The sequence below is a fragment of the Larimichthys crocea genome, chromosome XXIV, assembly GCF_000972845.2.
Source record: "Larimichthys crocea isolate SSNF chromosome XXIV, L_crocea_2.0, whole genome shotgun sequence".
In the NCBI taxonomy this organism is placed as follows: domain Eukaryota; kingdom Metazoa; phylum Chordata; class Actinopteri; family Sciaenidae; genus Larimichthys; species Larimichthys crocea.
The window spans coordinates 13,239,106-13,255,158 of NC_040034.1; the positions used below are offsets into that span (position 1 = coordinate 13,239,106).

At 44.5% G+C, this 16,053-nt stretch overlaps 1 protein-coding gene across 1 annotated transcript in view; it reads left to right on the top strand.

Annotated features, from left to right (window-relative positions):
- LOC104926570 (formin) overlaps positions 1-16,053 on the top strand; it is a 48,393-nt gene that overhangs the window by 18,198 nt on the left and 14,142 nt on the right. Inside the window, exons 9-12 of the mRNA XM_019273191.2 lie at positions 454-583; positions 692-838; positions 937-996; positions 1,086-1,206. Coding sequence (XP_019128736.2) covers positions 454-583; positions 692-838; positions 937-996; positions 1,086-1,206 — 458 coding nt within the window. The remainder of the gene's footprint in view (positions 1-453; positions 584-691; positions 839-936; positions 997-1,085; positions 1,207-16,053) is intronic.

Below are 16,053 nucleotides of genomic sequence, written 5' to 3' on the forward strand. Positions count from 1 at the left end.
CTCGGCCTTCCTATTTCCATGTTTGACCAGAGCTGTCACTACAGCTGCCCGGGTCATCCCTACTCAGTGTCTCCCTCCATCAGCAAAGCCTAATCACACAGGATGTTACCGCTCTGCTCCCCTCTGACACGGCACTGTTTACATAAGTCGTCCTGCATCAGGCCAGAGCTACCTTTGATCAATCCCTGTGCGCCGCTCGCTGCTTTTCCTCCACCCGACCCCGTGGACCTTTCAAACCCAGCCGAGCAGCACCGCTCATGACTATCAGCTGCCTGCCTGTGAACAGCAACATTGACTGAGCCGGCCTGCATGGGGAAAGCACGGCCTGCCAAGGCCCCCGAAATAGTTCTTCCTGTTAGACATTTTGTTTAATTCTGTCATAACACATCACACCCCATTCTCTCTTACCTCCACCTCCTCCCCCCCCGTTCCACCTCCCCTTTTGTTTTCCAGGTTTCTCTATGAGCTCTCCCAGATTCCTAACTTCGAAGGCCGAGCCCACTGCATCATTTTCCAGTCAGTGTTCCTCGATACCATCTCGTCCATCCGTCGCAAGGTGGACATCATCTCCAATGTCTGCAAAGTAAGAATGTCCCGTCAACAAACCACTGCTTCGGAAAAGTGCCATAAATTACGGGATGGTTTACTAACCGTGTGTGTGTGTGTGTGTGTGTGTGTGTGTGTGTGTCAGGATCTGTTAGAGTGTGACCATTTGCGGGATATAATGGGTCTTGTTCTGGCCTTTGGGAACTATATGAACGGAGGGAACAGGACAAGAGGTCAGGCTGACGGCTTTGGACTGGAGATCCTCCCCAAACTAAAGGATGTCAAGAGCAGGGTAATACACACTTCTAATTTTACACTCAAAGTGCCATAATTTCCTGGGAAATGTATAATAAAAATGATTAGCTTAATCATCAGTCGTTTCCTCCTCAGGACAATCGCATGAATCTGGTGGATTACGTTGTTTTATACTACCTTCGTAATTTCGACGAGGTATGATGCTGTCAGTCAAATTCACACAATTTTACACTCTTAAAACATCTGCTACACTCTATACCGTCATGTTTGCTCGCCTGTTCCAGCATGCCGGCACAGATAAGAGTGTGTTCCCTTTGCCGGAGCCTCAGGATTTCTTCCAGGCTGGTCAGGTGAAGTTTGAAGACCTCACCAAGGACATCAGGAAGCTGAAGAGAGATCTGACTGGTAAGGACATGTCCTGTTGTATCAGTGCGTTCATTTTCACTGTGGGTGTCAGGGCTTAAACTGCAACCACATTTTATTGCTGCGGTCATCTTTGTTTCATTGTAAATCATCAGTGTAATTGTATATTACTGTCTTTCAGCAAAGCAGTTTTTTAATCCCTGCCCTATGCAGAGAGTTGTTTTTTTTAATGGCTGTAATCAGGACCTTGGATGGCCTGAGGCGGCTTTTCCCAGTTTCCAGACATTGCATCTTGTGTCATCATAACACCACAGCCTCCTCTATTTCAGGACCAATGACAGAACAGCTCACCAAAAGAAGCACCCACATTCATTTGCTGTAGAGCAAGAGCAAAATCCAAAGATCCAGCTTACTGACGAAGCAACAGCGTAATAATCGTTGGATAAATAACTCAACACGATTTTAGTGTTCTGCACTCCGAGTGATGCGGGCGCCGAGCCACTCAGTAACCCAGCCAGCCAGCCAGTCAGTCAGTCTTGGCCAGGACCATGCTGAGGTTAAAGGCGATGCTCCCCAGTGCCCCTGGTGTCTGTGGTTATTTAAATCAACCAATAATACGGCATATGAAAGCAATTAGATATGCTCCGCAGCTTTTCCCTACGTTTTTTAGATCGCTGTTAAAGCCCGCTCCTCTCTGACCCGAGGGAAAAATACAAAGAGTCTACTAAAGCACCCAGACCCACCTCAAGCTGTCACTCATTTATTAGGAAAAATGGAAGACCTGAAGACAATAAATGCAACACAAGGGCCCTCGTCTGGCACAGTAGTCCTCGGGGGTATTAGCATCACAGGGCAAGCATTGGATTCTGGATGTTTGGTGAGCTCCACCTCTGACTCCCACCATTTTTATCCTCTCCAGCCGCCAGGAATAAATATTTATGCCTGGCTATTATAATCCAGCCTAAAGAAAGCAAGTGGTCTTAATTATGAAGCTAACACAGATCACTTCCATCCACATTGTGAATTGTGTCTGACACCGAGAGGCTTTGGTGTACTCGCTCTTGTTTGACTGAGTCGAGTGAGGCCGCCCGCCCCTCACCTGATCCTGAGGTGGCGACTGCAGTGTCTCGCCCTGCAGGCTAAGGTCAAAGGTCAGGAGACGTGGTGCTAGCAGTCAGAAATTCACCTCTCCTAGTTTGGCCCTCCTCCTCGGAGAGATTTTATCTGTGCGCGTACAAATCTCAGCATGCTGCATATAGACTGGTGCACGAGCGTGTTTGCAGACTTATTTTGCCGTGAGTGTGTGCAGCGTCAGTGATGCTCAGGAGCTGGTCGCCGTCCGGCTTAGCTGCCCTCTCATTCACTGGCTTGTGCAGAAACATGATCCTCTTTTGATGGGGCTTCCTGTTTGGGGAGAGGGTTATGACCTCTCTCTGTGCTCCTCTCAGGGGGGAGAGGGATGAGTGGAAGGCCATGAAGAGCTAAACCTACTGTAGACTCTCAGATCCCATAAAGACAAATGTCCTCTATTGTGTTCCCATCTCAAATAATTTATAGTCATGCAATTAGCTCTGGAACCCAGCGTCCAAATCAAAGATTAAGTCTGTCTTTAAAACCCCTGAACAACTTCAGCTCTATCACAAGAAGCTGCTGATCAAACTTGGAAGATTATCGCTTTCAGGCCAGTGAGTACCTCCATAAAGATCCCTTTAACTGCTGCGTAATTGGACTGGACAGAGAGTCAGGGACGCTACCGAAAGAAATAGGATCAAATAAAAAGAAACAGTCAGAGCTCATTTGCTGCTCAGGGGAGTTTAGTGTTTCACAGAAGGCCTGGCCCAGGTTAGGCATTCATCACTGTGGCAAATCAGACAGTGTCCTGATTTTAAATGGCCTTTAATGTCAGGTTCAGGCAGGGCCTTTAGCCTGAGCTCTGTTTTACGATGGAGGCTCCGCTCGGAACGGCATGTGTGAAGTCGGCGTGCTGGAGTACAGTCAGCGCCAAACAAGACCAAAGTAAGGCTAAATGTTGGCATATTGACTTATTCAAGAATAAGTATTCGAGAAAAAAGTCTGAACTGAGTGAATTTTATTATGAATCTGTCCATATTTGTGATATATGTTATAAAAATATTGATCCAAACTATTTTTATTTCACATATAAATAAAAAATAGTATATAAAGTTTATTTTACCAAACATCGCTCTTCACATCCTGATGACACATTTAGCAGCGATTAATCAGACCATTAGCAATTCTCTCTACGAGCTGCAACAGTGATTTTGATGCTCCCTGCATCCGAATTTTAACAAGGGTTAATGCTTCACCTCATATTCCTGTCCTGCCTGATGTTTTTACCTGTCAGCATGGTATTCTCCAGCAAATCTTAAGGAGAAGGGTCATAGTTTGATGGATACGGGTTGATTTACGAGGAGTGGAAAGGGGAGACAGTGTCTCACCTTTCTCCGCTAAGGCCGTCTCCTGGCTGGCCTCACCGAGGGGGGAATAGTAAGCTTTATCCCGTAGAAGGGGGGAGCTGGAAGTCTGACAGTCTGCTGGGCTGGGAGATAATTGGGGATCAGTGGGAGAATTCACTTTTCCAGGTATAAATAACTATCATACACCCAGGCTGGAGCACTGTACCGGTTTAACCTTGGATGAAAGTAAAATATCATACGTCCAAAAATGTTTTTTATAACAGGGATTAAGAGGTTCACTGTCTTAATTCTCTACATTCATGTATTTGTAGGAAAAACAATATTCAGAATGAATTATTGCTTTGGTTTGAACTGTAGTTCAGCTGGAAAATGATCTTTTTTTTTTTTTTTTTTTACAATATGCAAAAAGAAAAATCAAAAAGAATCACCTGTGTATTTCTGTGTTATTGTCTGTTAGTTTTCTCCCTCGGTGTCAACTTTTAATAATGATCCACAGCTTTAGGGACAGGAGGTGGCGGCGGCCACATTTCTGAGACACAAACATTTATCAACCGTCTAATTCCGTCATCTTGCGGTGCTCCGCAGCCTTCCCATCCACTGTTTGAGCATTTTTCTCTAATCCACACACACAGTCGCGCATTGTCTTTGTTTGCTGTGATTTCCTGGTAGCTGCAGTGGGGGCTCTTGCTTACTGCGGTAAAATCATAAGTATATATTGACATCAAAGTCGCCCATTTTGTAAACCACACAGGGTAAATCCTGGAGCAGAAGTCTGGCTTTTTTGTTTGTTTTTCTTCCCGTTTACACCAACCCCCTCCAAACCTCCGTCATGTTACCTCATATTACACAATAGCTAGTTAACTCTCTCCTTGGATATGGTGGATTGAGCAATGATTCCTCTGGAGTTACTGATGCATGTTTCTAAGTGTTGAGTGCCTCAGCTTGGATTCAGTCTGTTTATTCCCTCAGTGTGCCATGCTGTACCTGTGATCTGGTTGGGTGTGTTTGGCAGTGGAAGCTCAAATCTAGCTCAGGAAAAGCTCTCATTTCTTTTCTTTTCTTTTTGCTGGTTTAACACAGACCGTCAGAACACTTGTTAATGGATACTGGTTTTACAACTGACCTCCAGCCATACAGAAATTCACAGTCCTCTGTTCAATGATGCTGAGTCCAGCGGCTGTAATCTCATCTGTTTTCCTCTTGTAGTAACAGTGTAAGGACTTTAAAGATCGCTGCAGTGACTCCCATTATGATCCTGTGTGTCTGTCTGTATGTGGTGGGAAACTAGTCCTCTGTGACTACATGACTGAACAGAGAGCCAGATGGGATAAACTGTGCCACCAGCAGCTGAGGGTGTAAACTTTAAAACTGGAAACTGGAATTGTGCTTCCTTCACTGGACAGTTAAGAGAAGAGAAGATGGACTTTAATAATGCCATACTGGGGAAATTCCCTTTTCACAGCAGCTCATATACACAAGGTTGATAATAAATTACTCATAAATATAAAATATATAGAAAAAGTCATTAAGTCATGCTGTTGTTAAAAAGTCTGGCAGCTGTTGGAATGAAGGACCTGTGGTGGCGTCCTTCTTACATTGTGGGAGTAGCAGGATGATAGATGTCAGCTTTGCTTTCCTACACTTCCTCTGTGGGGTCTAAGTGGCGAACCAGGACAGAGCTGGCCATCTTCACCAGTCTGTCTCTCTTTCTGTCCTCCATGCAGACGACTGCAAAGAATCATGCAGATGCTACCGCAGTGTCATAGGAGTGACACTAATGCTGCTCGGGTTTTTGTTTTTTACAGAATGAATATTACACTTTTCAGGACGTTGGGAAGTGCAGCTTTTAAAGAGCCACCTGCACAGTTGTTTTCACTTTGCCTGATTAGACCTCTTGTCAGGACTGAGCCAGCAGCACGCGCGCCAGCCGCGGACCCCAAAGGGGGGGCGGGGCGGAAACCAAGCAATCCAGCATAGGGGGGCGGGGCCCAGTAACGGAACGGGGGGAGGCGAAGTGGCCGAGTGCGGAAGCCACAGGAGAAGGGGGAAGGGGGCCGGGGCGGCTGGGAGGGGGGCCCGGCCCAAAGGGGTGAAGGAGAGGGGGGGGGAAGCCTGGTACGTCAGCCGTCGCAAAGCCTTAGACTGGGAGATCCCCAGTGATCCATAATAGGCTGAAGCGAGCATGGACCCACAGCCCTGTAATTGCAAGACCCCACTTCTAAGGCGTTTCGCTCTCTGCAGCTCCCACGTGGACAGCCCAGTAGCCGACAACCACAGCCAAATTACAAATAATGAAGAAGCCTGACAACATTTAACTTTTAGAGCGGGGCTATTAGACCTTGCCACAAAACGTCTTCTTGGCTTTACGCTAATTCAGTCATAAGTAATGGTGACATGTGGAGGCCACAAATAAAAGCCTGGAATTTATAGTTTAGATTATAAAAAGCCCGCTCGGTCTTACGTTTGCGCTTCTAGACTGTCCTTTTATGGTGCCACTTTGCCTTGTACTTTTCACTGCTTGGATGACTTATTGATAGTTGATAGTTTTTGATTAGAGCTCACACATGTTCTCTCGGTAAACTGGAGGAGGTGCCTTCTCTGTTTGACTTTGCCCCCTCGTTGTGAGGACATACTTGGACAAAGTCTGTCTCGAATATTGTGGTCTTGGGTGCGGTCCACGCGTTTGGCCCGTCGTTTTGCGTCATGATTGCTTATCAATGTTGTGTTGAAATAGTCTGTCATTTGAGGACCATCCAAATGAGTCCCAGGCCTCCTAAACTATACTGGGGCTTTGCTGGCTTCTGCCGCCTCATCTCTATCATCTGCTCCACGGAGTATTTTACCTTATACCTGCCGCATCATTGCAGAAATAGCTTTTAATTCACAATCTGTTCCCTCAGGTGGTTGTGATTGTAGATGGACCTGTTAGAACGATTTGTAAAAGTAATATTCATTGAAACTGGAAACCCAAACTTGGTAAATGATGTAGAAAAAGCCTGTTTAAGCCATAATGCAACGTGGTTTGTTGCTCTAATTTCTTTCACTATTAACCTTATAATTCTTTCTGTGTCTTGCCAATTATCAAGCTGCTGATGGGAAGCGTTCCACAAGCAGTTGGGCATACCTCATATCAAGCGGCATCTGGAGATGAAGGACATTCAGCAAGGGTGACAATTATTTTCTAATGTCAAGCCCATTCAACAGTCTTGGAAAGCTCACACACACATCCGATAATCATTTAACCGTCTTTCAAGGAAAGGGACGCTTATGTTAGATTTAACATGTATAAACTGAATTGTACACCTCCCCATTAACGAGAATTGGAGGATGACTCCGATGAAATGCAAGATGGAGGTTATTTTTTAGAGATGAGATAGGAGCCCTCAGCAACAAGTAATTTCCCCAACCTCTTGACAGCTACTTAATTTGTACGCAGAGACACGTCTTTTTTTTTTTTATTTTTGTATGGTTGGATTCATTGGTGTTCTCAATGTGAACGCGAATAAGATTTTTATGTTTCCGTTTACTTGGTGGGAAAGAAAAATGCCGCGTTTGTCAAAATGTGAGACGGCAAACACTGTGATGAAAGCAACCTTTTCAGTTTTACTGTCAGGCGAGTGCTTGAAAACCCTCGTGCACGGGTTTTTAAAGAATCAAATGGCCATCCTGCTTCGATTTAAAGAGCGGCGGTGAATTGAATTACATGTTTGGTTATGGAAAAAAATGCCAGGCGGGTGTTTGTGTGGTGTTGTAAGTGGCTGTGTATGTGTGTGTAAACACATGAATATGGGTGTTGGGGACAGCGTAGATGGGCCAGAATTGTCCTGTCCTGGGAACTGTGGGCGGAGAGTGCCGCCGCCTTAGTCTGAGCATGCCGGCAGCAGTCGTATTGTAACCAGTGACGGTTTTCCACCACAAGCCTGAAGTGGACTGACACCCCACTAATGACCTAAGCATGTACAAACCACCTTCCACAGTTAGGCAGACACAGCGCTAACAAAAACCAACATAAAACAAACACAAGCCAAACAGCAACAGAAGCCAACATGGACGAGCCCATTTTGTTTAGTTTTTTTTTTCTCCGCCCCTGTTTTCTGTCAACCCTCAGCCTCGGTTCCATGTCAGTTTGCAAGAGGGGGTTGGTTAAAGTCCTGCTCACACCACGTTAGGCTGCTTTCCTTGGTGCTTTATGGGAGGTGTAATGTGAATTAACAATTTGAATCTGAAATAAGGACAAGCGCCTTAATAAGCACTTCTAAGGCTCCGCTCCCCCCTGGCCTCGCCTCCCCCCTGCTTGCCTCCCCTTTGTTGCGCATTAAAAAGACAGGGGACAGTAGGTAATATAGAGCTACTAGGAGGAGGGAGGAGGGAGGGAGAGAGAGGGATGAGAGGAGAGAAGGTAGCACTCCATCACGGATTAAGGATAGATGGGTCAACATGCACCCGCCGAAAGTGACTGGGAACCTCAAGGGTGCCACCATGGTGTCAAAGGCAAAGGGAGCTCTCCCCCACACACCCCTTCACCACACTGCACACAACTCAGATACACATGTTTCACCCACCACAACATTGCCTTTCCATCAACCAAACCGATGAGTGAAGTGGAAGGAGAGGTGTGAGGCGGCGTTGGCCAGAGGTGCTTTTGATCTGCCGGTGTGGGGAGAGATATATCCGGCTCCCCTCGGATAAGAGTCTTCTGTGCACACGGAGCCAGGCCCCCTTTTGGTGTGGGTGATTGACGGCTGCATGGCTGAGGGACTGAATAATCCACTCTAAATAAGAGTAGTGTTAAATGGCCTCCAGCGTTCCTCCTCTGATCCAACAGGTGGTACCCACATTGACACTCTCTTCAACAGAACGCTGGGAACGCAGAAGGCAAAGTATAACCTTGTTTAGCTGGAAGGCGTGGATGATTGAAAGACCAATGGTGATGTGTTAATGATTTTACATTTACTGTTGCGAGCACAGTACACATGACAACTACAGTACATTTTGTTTTGCATTGCTATAAATATGTGTTTCTGAAACTGAATCGTTTTCTAGTGTTTAAATTATAAATGTAGAAAAGAAAATGTTGAAATTTGTAATGTAGTAATATAAAAACAAATTAATAGAAGTATTAAGCAAGGGCTAGTACTTTCAACATGACATGAACACTGTTCTCGTATTAATAAAACTTTTAATTCATAAGCAATAAGGATACATCCGGTCTCAGAGTCTGAACTTGTGCTGGTATGACCGGGTAATGTTATACGGTGGCTAGATTTGCTTGTGTAACAGGCAGTAATATCAACTGACTATATATAAAAATTTTAACCATTGCAGCTCAGCACTATTTGGCACGTGGTTACAGTGATGGCTGGACACTGACAAAATTACTGTGTAGTTGGTGACGTAATCTTTTTTATCTTGGGGCTTAAATCCTAAGTGTGCTTGGTCTTATTGTTTTGCATTGATTGACGATATTGGAGGAGCAGTAGGTGTCGTGGCAGCACTCCTGCGCTGACACCAACCAGACAACTGTAATGGATCACCCTAGCAGCGCTGGAAGCAATGCCTCCCACGTGCACTCCTTTCCCGCCTCCGTTCGCAAGTCATAAACCTTGACAGCCTCTCAGACACAGAAACAGGAGTCACTTTCTCCTTTCGTGCCGTCCTCCTGCATCCTGCCTTCCCTGCTCGTATTTTTCACGCATGAGTCGAGTAAACAAACATTGCAGCCAGCCAGGTGAAGAGAGTCGAGAGAATGGTGTCATGATTCTGCCAGCTCCCACTTCTCCTGCCCGCTCTAAAACTGTGAGCCTCATGAGCAGTTTTTCAGCTTGAGCTGAAGTGAGGGGCTCATCTACAGTCGCTTGCTTCATCAGAGGAGAAGAATCTGTGGTCTCAGCCTAGTCTGCCAATACATAGATCTGCCCCAAAGCCTGGCCACACTTGCAGCTTCACCACCTCAAGCTGATATCAATTAGGTGTATAATTCACTACATGGTAATTGAATGAACTGAAGTGTTTTTGGGTTGTTGGTCGGTGTAAAATGCGAGTGGTTTTGGTCAAATATTTCTCTGTTTTTTAAACATAAGTTTTTCATTCTCCACAATATAGTATGTATGTCGTACATATAGTGTACCACAAATATAATGTTCTGTTTAACCAAAGTTAACAGAATTACAGGGCTACGAGTAAGTTTTACGTCTGTTTGTCAAAAAAAAAAAAAAGTTTGTTCGTCATGCAATGGCAGCACTTAAAGGCAGCATGCGCTTTGGCCTCAATCTTATCCATTTATAACACTGGCTTCTTACAATGAATATCTTTACTGTTCCAGCTGTTCTTACTGTGGACAACTCTGTGGTGGATTTGGAGACCATTGAGGCTTTTATAAGAAAATGTAAGTATGAAGGAGGGTCTGTCTAAGGTAATAAAAAATGGAGAAACATAACCTGTAAAATCTTCTGACAGCTTTAAAGAGAATCGAGAAAACCCTATTGTTTTTATTGTACAAGTTGCAGCTGCACTGCAGCGACTGCAGTACTATTCACCCTTTCTGTGCATGTGTGTATCTTTACAGGGCCAGCATGATGAGATGGACAGGATAATGAGACATTATGAGACGTCTAAAGAAGATAAGTCAAATTACTCTCGACAAACCTGAACAGTAAGACATTAATCCATTATTTAATTTTTATTGAATGACAGGGGTTTGTGTAGGACATGACATTATTTCAGTATTAATTATTTATTAGTTTATTTGGACTTGTAGGTCACTGAAGATTACCATAAACATGTCCAACGTCATTGTTCCGTCCCTAAAAAAAAATTCAGTTAGTCTTCTACAGCCTCGTGTGTTATTAATATGCATTAATAGACATTCGTCAGTAGTTTGGCAGTTTCCTGTCAGGGTTAAGTAGTCTGGGCCAGTTAATGAGGCCCGGACCAGCGGTGCCGCGGCTCGGCCTTCTATTTCCATGTTGACCAGAGCTGTCACTACAGCTGCCCGGGTCATCCCTACTCAGTGTCTCCCTCCATCAGCAAAGCCTAATCACACAGGATGTTACCGCTCTGCCCCTCTGACACGGCACTGTTTAATAAGTCGTCCTGCATCAGGCCAGAGCTACTTTGATCAATCCCTGTGCGCCGCTCGCTGCTTTTCCTCCACCCGACCCCCGTGGACCTTTCAAACCCAGCCGAGCAGCACCCCTCATGACTATCAGCTTGCCTGCCTGTGAACAGCAACATTGACTGAGCCGGCCTCATGGGGAAAGCACGGCCTGCCAAGGCCCCGAAATATTCTTCCTGTTAGACATTTTGTTTAATTCTGTCATAACACATCACACCCCATTCTCTCTTACCCATCCACTCCTCCTCCCCCTCCCCGTTTCACACCCCCCCACCCCCATTCCACCTCCCCTTTTGTTTTCCAGGTTTCTCTATAGCTCTCCCAGATTCCTAACTTGAAGGCCGAGCCCATGCATCATTTTCCAGTCATGTTCCTCGATACCATCTCGTCCATCCGTCCAAGGTGGACATCATCTCGAATGTCTGCAAAGTAAGAATGTCCCGTCACAAACCACTGCTTCGAAAAGTGCCATAAATTAGGGATGGTTTACTAACCGTGTGTGGTGTGTGTGGTGTGGTGTTGTGTGTGTGTGTGTGTGTGTGTGTCAGGATCTGTTAGATGTGACCATTTTGCGGGATATAGGGTCTGTGTCTGGCCTTTGGAACATAGGAACGGAGGGAACAGGACAAGAGGTCAGGCTGACGGCTTTGGACTGGAGATCCTCCCCAAACTAAAGGATGTAAAGAGCAGGGTAATACACACTTTCTAATTTTTACACTCAAAGTGCCATAATTTCCTGGGAAATATAAATAAAAATGATTAGCTTAATCAGCATCGTTTCCTCCTCAGGACAATCGCAGTGAATCTGGTGGATTACGTTGTTTTATACTACCTTCGTAATTTCGACGAGGTATGTACTGTCAGTCAAATTCACACAATTTTACACTCTTAAAACATCTCTTACACTCTATACCGTCATGTTTGCTCGCCTGTTCCAGCATGCCGGCACAGATAAAGGTGGTGTCCCTTTGCCGGAGCCTCAGGATTTCTTCCAGGCTGGTCGGTGAAGTTTGAAGACCTCACCAAGGACATCAGGAAGCTGAAGAGAGATCGGACTGGTAGGACATGTCCTTGTCAGTGCTTTCATTTTCACTGGTGGTGGTCGGGCGTAAACGGCAACCACATTTTATTGCTGCGGTCATCTTTGTTTCATTGTAAATCATCAGTGTAATTGTAATTACTGTCTTTCACCAAAGCAGTTTTTTAATCCCTGCCCTATGCAGAGAGTTGTTTTTTTTTAATGGCTGTAACAGGACCTTGGATGGCCTGAGGCGGCTTTTCCCAGTTTCCAGACAGGCATCTGTGTCACATAACACCACAGCCTCCTCTATTTCAGGACCAATGACAGAACAGCTCACCAAAAAGAAGCACCCACATTCATTTGCTGTAGAGCAAAATCCAAAGATCCAGCTTACTGACGAGCAACAGCGAATAATCGTTGATAAATAACTCAACACGATTTTAGTGTTCTGCACTCCGAGTGATGTGGGCGCCGAGCCACTCAGTAACCCAGCCAGCCAGCCAGTCAGTCAGTCTTGGCCAGGACCATGCTGAGGTTAAAGGCGATGCTCCCCAGTGCCCCTGGGTGTCTGTGGTTATTTAAATCAACCAATAAAGGGCATATGAAAGCAATTAGATATGCTCCGCAGCTTTTCCCTACGTTTTTTAGATCGCTGTTAAAGCCCGCTCCTCTCTGACCCGAGGGAAAAATACAAAGAGTCTACTAAAGCACCCAGACCCACCTCAAGCTGTCACCATTTATTAGAAAAATGGAGACCTGAAGACAATAAATGCAACACAAGGGCCCTCGTCTGGCACAGTAGTCCTCGGGGGTATTAGCATCACAGGGCAAGCATTGGATCTGGATGTTTGGTGGAGCTCCACCTCTGACTCCCACCATTTATCCTCCCCAGCCGCCAGGAATAAATATTATGCCTGGCATAAACCAGCCTAAAGAAAGAAAGTGGTCTTAATGAAAGCAACACAGATCACTCCATCCACATGTGAAGTGTCTGACACCGAGAGGCTTGGTGACTCGCCTTGTTTGACGGAGCGAGTGAGGCCGCCCGCCCCCACCGACCTGAGGTGGCGACTGCAGGGTCCCGCCCTGCAGGCTAAGGTCAAAGGTCAGGAGACGTGGTGCTAGCGTGCAGAAATTCACCTCCCAGTTTGGCCCTCCTCGGAGAGAATTTTATCTGTGCGCGTACAAATCTCAGCATGCTGCATATAGACTGGTGCACGAGCGTGTTTGCAGACATATTTTGCCGTGAGTGTGTGCAGCGTCAGTGGCTAGGAGCTGGTCGCCGTCCGGCTAGCGCCCTCCATTCACTGGCTTGTGCAGAAACATGACCTCTTTTGATGGGGCTTCCTGTTGGGGAGAGGGTTATGACCCTCTCTGTGCTCCTCTCAGGGGAGAGGGATGAGTGGAAGGCCATGAAGAGCTAAACCTACTGTAGACTCTCAGATCCCATAAAGACAAATGTCCTCTATTGTGTTCCATCTCAAATAATTTATAGTCATGCAATTAGCTCTGGAACCCAGCGTCCAAATCAAAGATAAGTCTGTCTTTAAAACCCCTGAACAACTTCAGCTCTATCAACAAGAAGCTGCTGATCAAACTTGGAAGATTATCGCTTTCAGGCAGTGAGTACCTCCATAAAGATCCCTTAACTGCCGCGTAATTGGACTGGACAAGAGTCAGGACGCTACCGAGAAAAATAGGATCAAATAAAAAGAACAGTCAGAGCTCATTTGCTGCTCAGGGGAGTTTAGTGTTTCACAGAAGGCCTGGCCCAGGTTAGGCTTTCATCACTGTGGCAAATCAGACAGTGTCCTGATTTTAAATGGCCCTTTAATGTCAGGTTCAGGCAGGGCCTTGCCGAGTCTGTTTTACGATGGAGGCTCCGCCGGAACGGCATGTGTGAAGTCCGTGCTGGATGTACAGTCAGCGCCAAACAAGACCAAAGTAGCTAAATGTTGGCATTTGACTTATTCAAGATAAGTATTTAGAAAAATCTGAACTGAGATTTTATTATGAATCTGTCCATATTTGTGATATATCTTTAAAAATATTGATCCAAACTATTTTTATTTCACATATAAATAATATAAATAATATATAATAATAAATAGTATATAAGTTTATTTTACCAAACATCGCTCTTCACATCCTGATACCATAGCAGCGATTAATCAGACCATTAGCAATTCTCTCTACGAGCTGCAACTTGATTTTGATGCCCCTGCATCCGAATTTTAACAAGGGTTAACGTTCACCTCATATCCTGTCCTGCCTGATGTTTTTACCTGTCAGCATGGTATTCTCCAGCAAATCTTAAGGAAGGGTCATAGTTTATGGAGCGGTTGTTTACGAGGAGTGGAAAGGGGAGACAGTGTCTCACCTTCTCCGCTAAGGCCGTCTCCTGGCTGGCCTCACCGAGGGGGGAATAGTAAGCTTATCCCGTAGAAGGGGGGAGCTGGAAGTCTGACAGTCTGCTGGGCTGGGAGATAATTGGGGATCAGTGGGAGAATTCACTTTTCCAGGTAAATAACTATCATACACCCAGGCTGGAGCACTGTACCGTTTTAACCTTGATAAAAGTAAAATATCATACGTCCAAAAATGTTTTTTTATAACAGGGATTAAGAGGTTCACTGTCTTAATTCTCTACATTCATGTATTTGTAGGAAAAACAATATTCAGAATGAATTATTGCTTTGGTTTGAACTGTAGTTCAGCAGCTGGAAAAATTATCTTTTTTTTTTTTTTTTTGTTTACATAGGCAAAAAGAAAAATCAAAAGAATCACCTGTGTATTTCTGTGTTATTGTCTGTTAGTTGTTTCTCCCTCAGTGTCAACTTTTAATAATGATCCACAGCTTTAGGGACAGAGGTGGCGGCGGCCACATTTCTGAGACACAAACATTTCAACCGTCTAATTCCGTCATCTTGCGGTGCTCCCAGCCTTCCCCATCCACTTTAAGCATTTTCTCTAATCCACACACACAGTCGCGCATGTCTTTGTTTGCTGTGATTTCCTGGTAGCTGCAGTGGGGGCTCTTGCTTACTGCGGTAAAATCATAAGTATATATTGAATCAAAGTCGCCCATTTTGTAAACCACACAGGGTAAATCCTGGAGCAGAAGTCTGGCTTTTTTGTTTTTTTTCTTCCCGTTTACACCAACCCCCTCCAAACCTCCGTCATGTTACCTCATATTACACAATAGCTAGTTAACTCTCTCCTTGGATATGGTGGATTGAGCAATGATTCCTCTGGAGTTACTGATGCATGTTCCAAGTGTTGAGTGCTCAGCTTGGATTCAGTCTGTTTATTCCCTCGGTGTGCCATGCTGTACCTGTGTTCTGGTTGGATGTGTTTGGCAATGGAAGCTCAAATCTAGCTCAGGAAAAGCTCTCATTTCTTCTAGTTTTGCTGGTTTAACACAGACCGTCAGAACACTTGTTAATGGATGCTGGTTTTACAACACCTCCAGCCATACAGAAATTCACAGTCCTCTGTTCAATGATGCGGAGTCCAGTGGCTGTAATCTCATCTGTTTCCTCTTGTAGTAACAGTGTAAGGACTTTAAAGATCGGTGTGTGACTCCCATTATGATCCTGTGTGTCTGTCTGTATGTGGTGGGGAAACTAGTCCTCTGTGACTACGGACTGGACAGAGACCCAGATGGGATAAACTGTGCAACCAGCACTGAGGGTGTAAACTAAAACTGGAAACTGGAAGTGCTTCCTTCACTGGGACAGTTAAGAGAAGAAAGATGGACTTTAATAATGCCATACTGGGGAAATTCCCTTTTCACAGCAGCTCATATACACAAGGTTGATAATAAATACTTAAATATAAAATATAGAAAAAAGTCATTAAGTCATGCTGGTGTTAAAAAGTGAAGGGCCTGCAGTAGCACTCCTTCTTCTTACATGGTGGGAGTAGAGAAGCACATGTGTCATTCTTGCTTGACAGGTTTAAATAGTCATTGTGATATCTATATATCAGAATGATCATTTGGTCATTTTTTATAAATAAATTAAAATCAATATAATATGAATCTAATGCTGCTTAATTCAGGCTCGATTAAATAAATAAATATATAAATAAATAATAAATGCTGTTTATATCAAATTTAGAAAAAACTACCACGAACTTTTTTCAGTTTCACATAAAATATTGTGACTAATCATTCTACATTACCTATATTATTTAATATATACCTTCAATAATTATGATTAATCAATTAAATAATTAAGTTTTTATTTTATTGTTTTACTTCTTTAGACATCAAAATATCATTCTATTATATATACTTGTATTTTAATATTAAA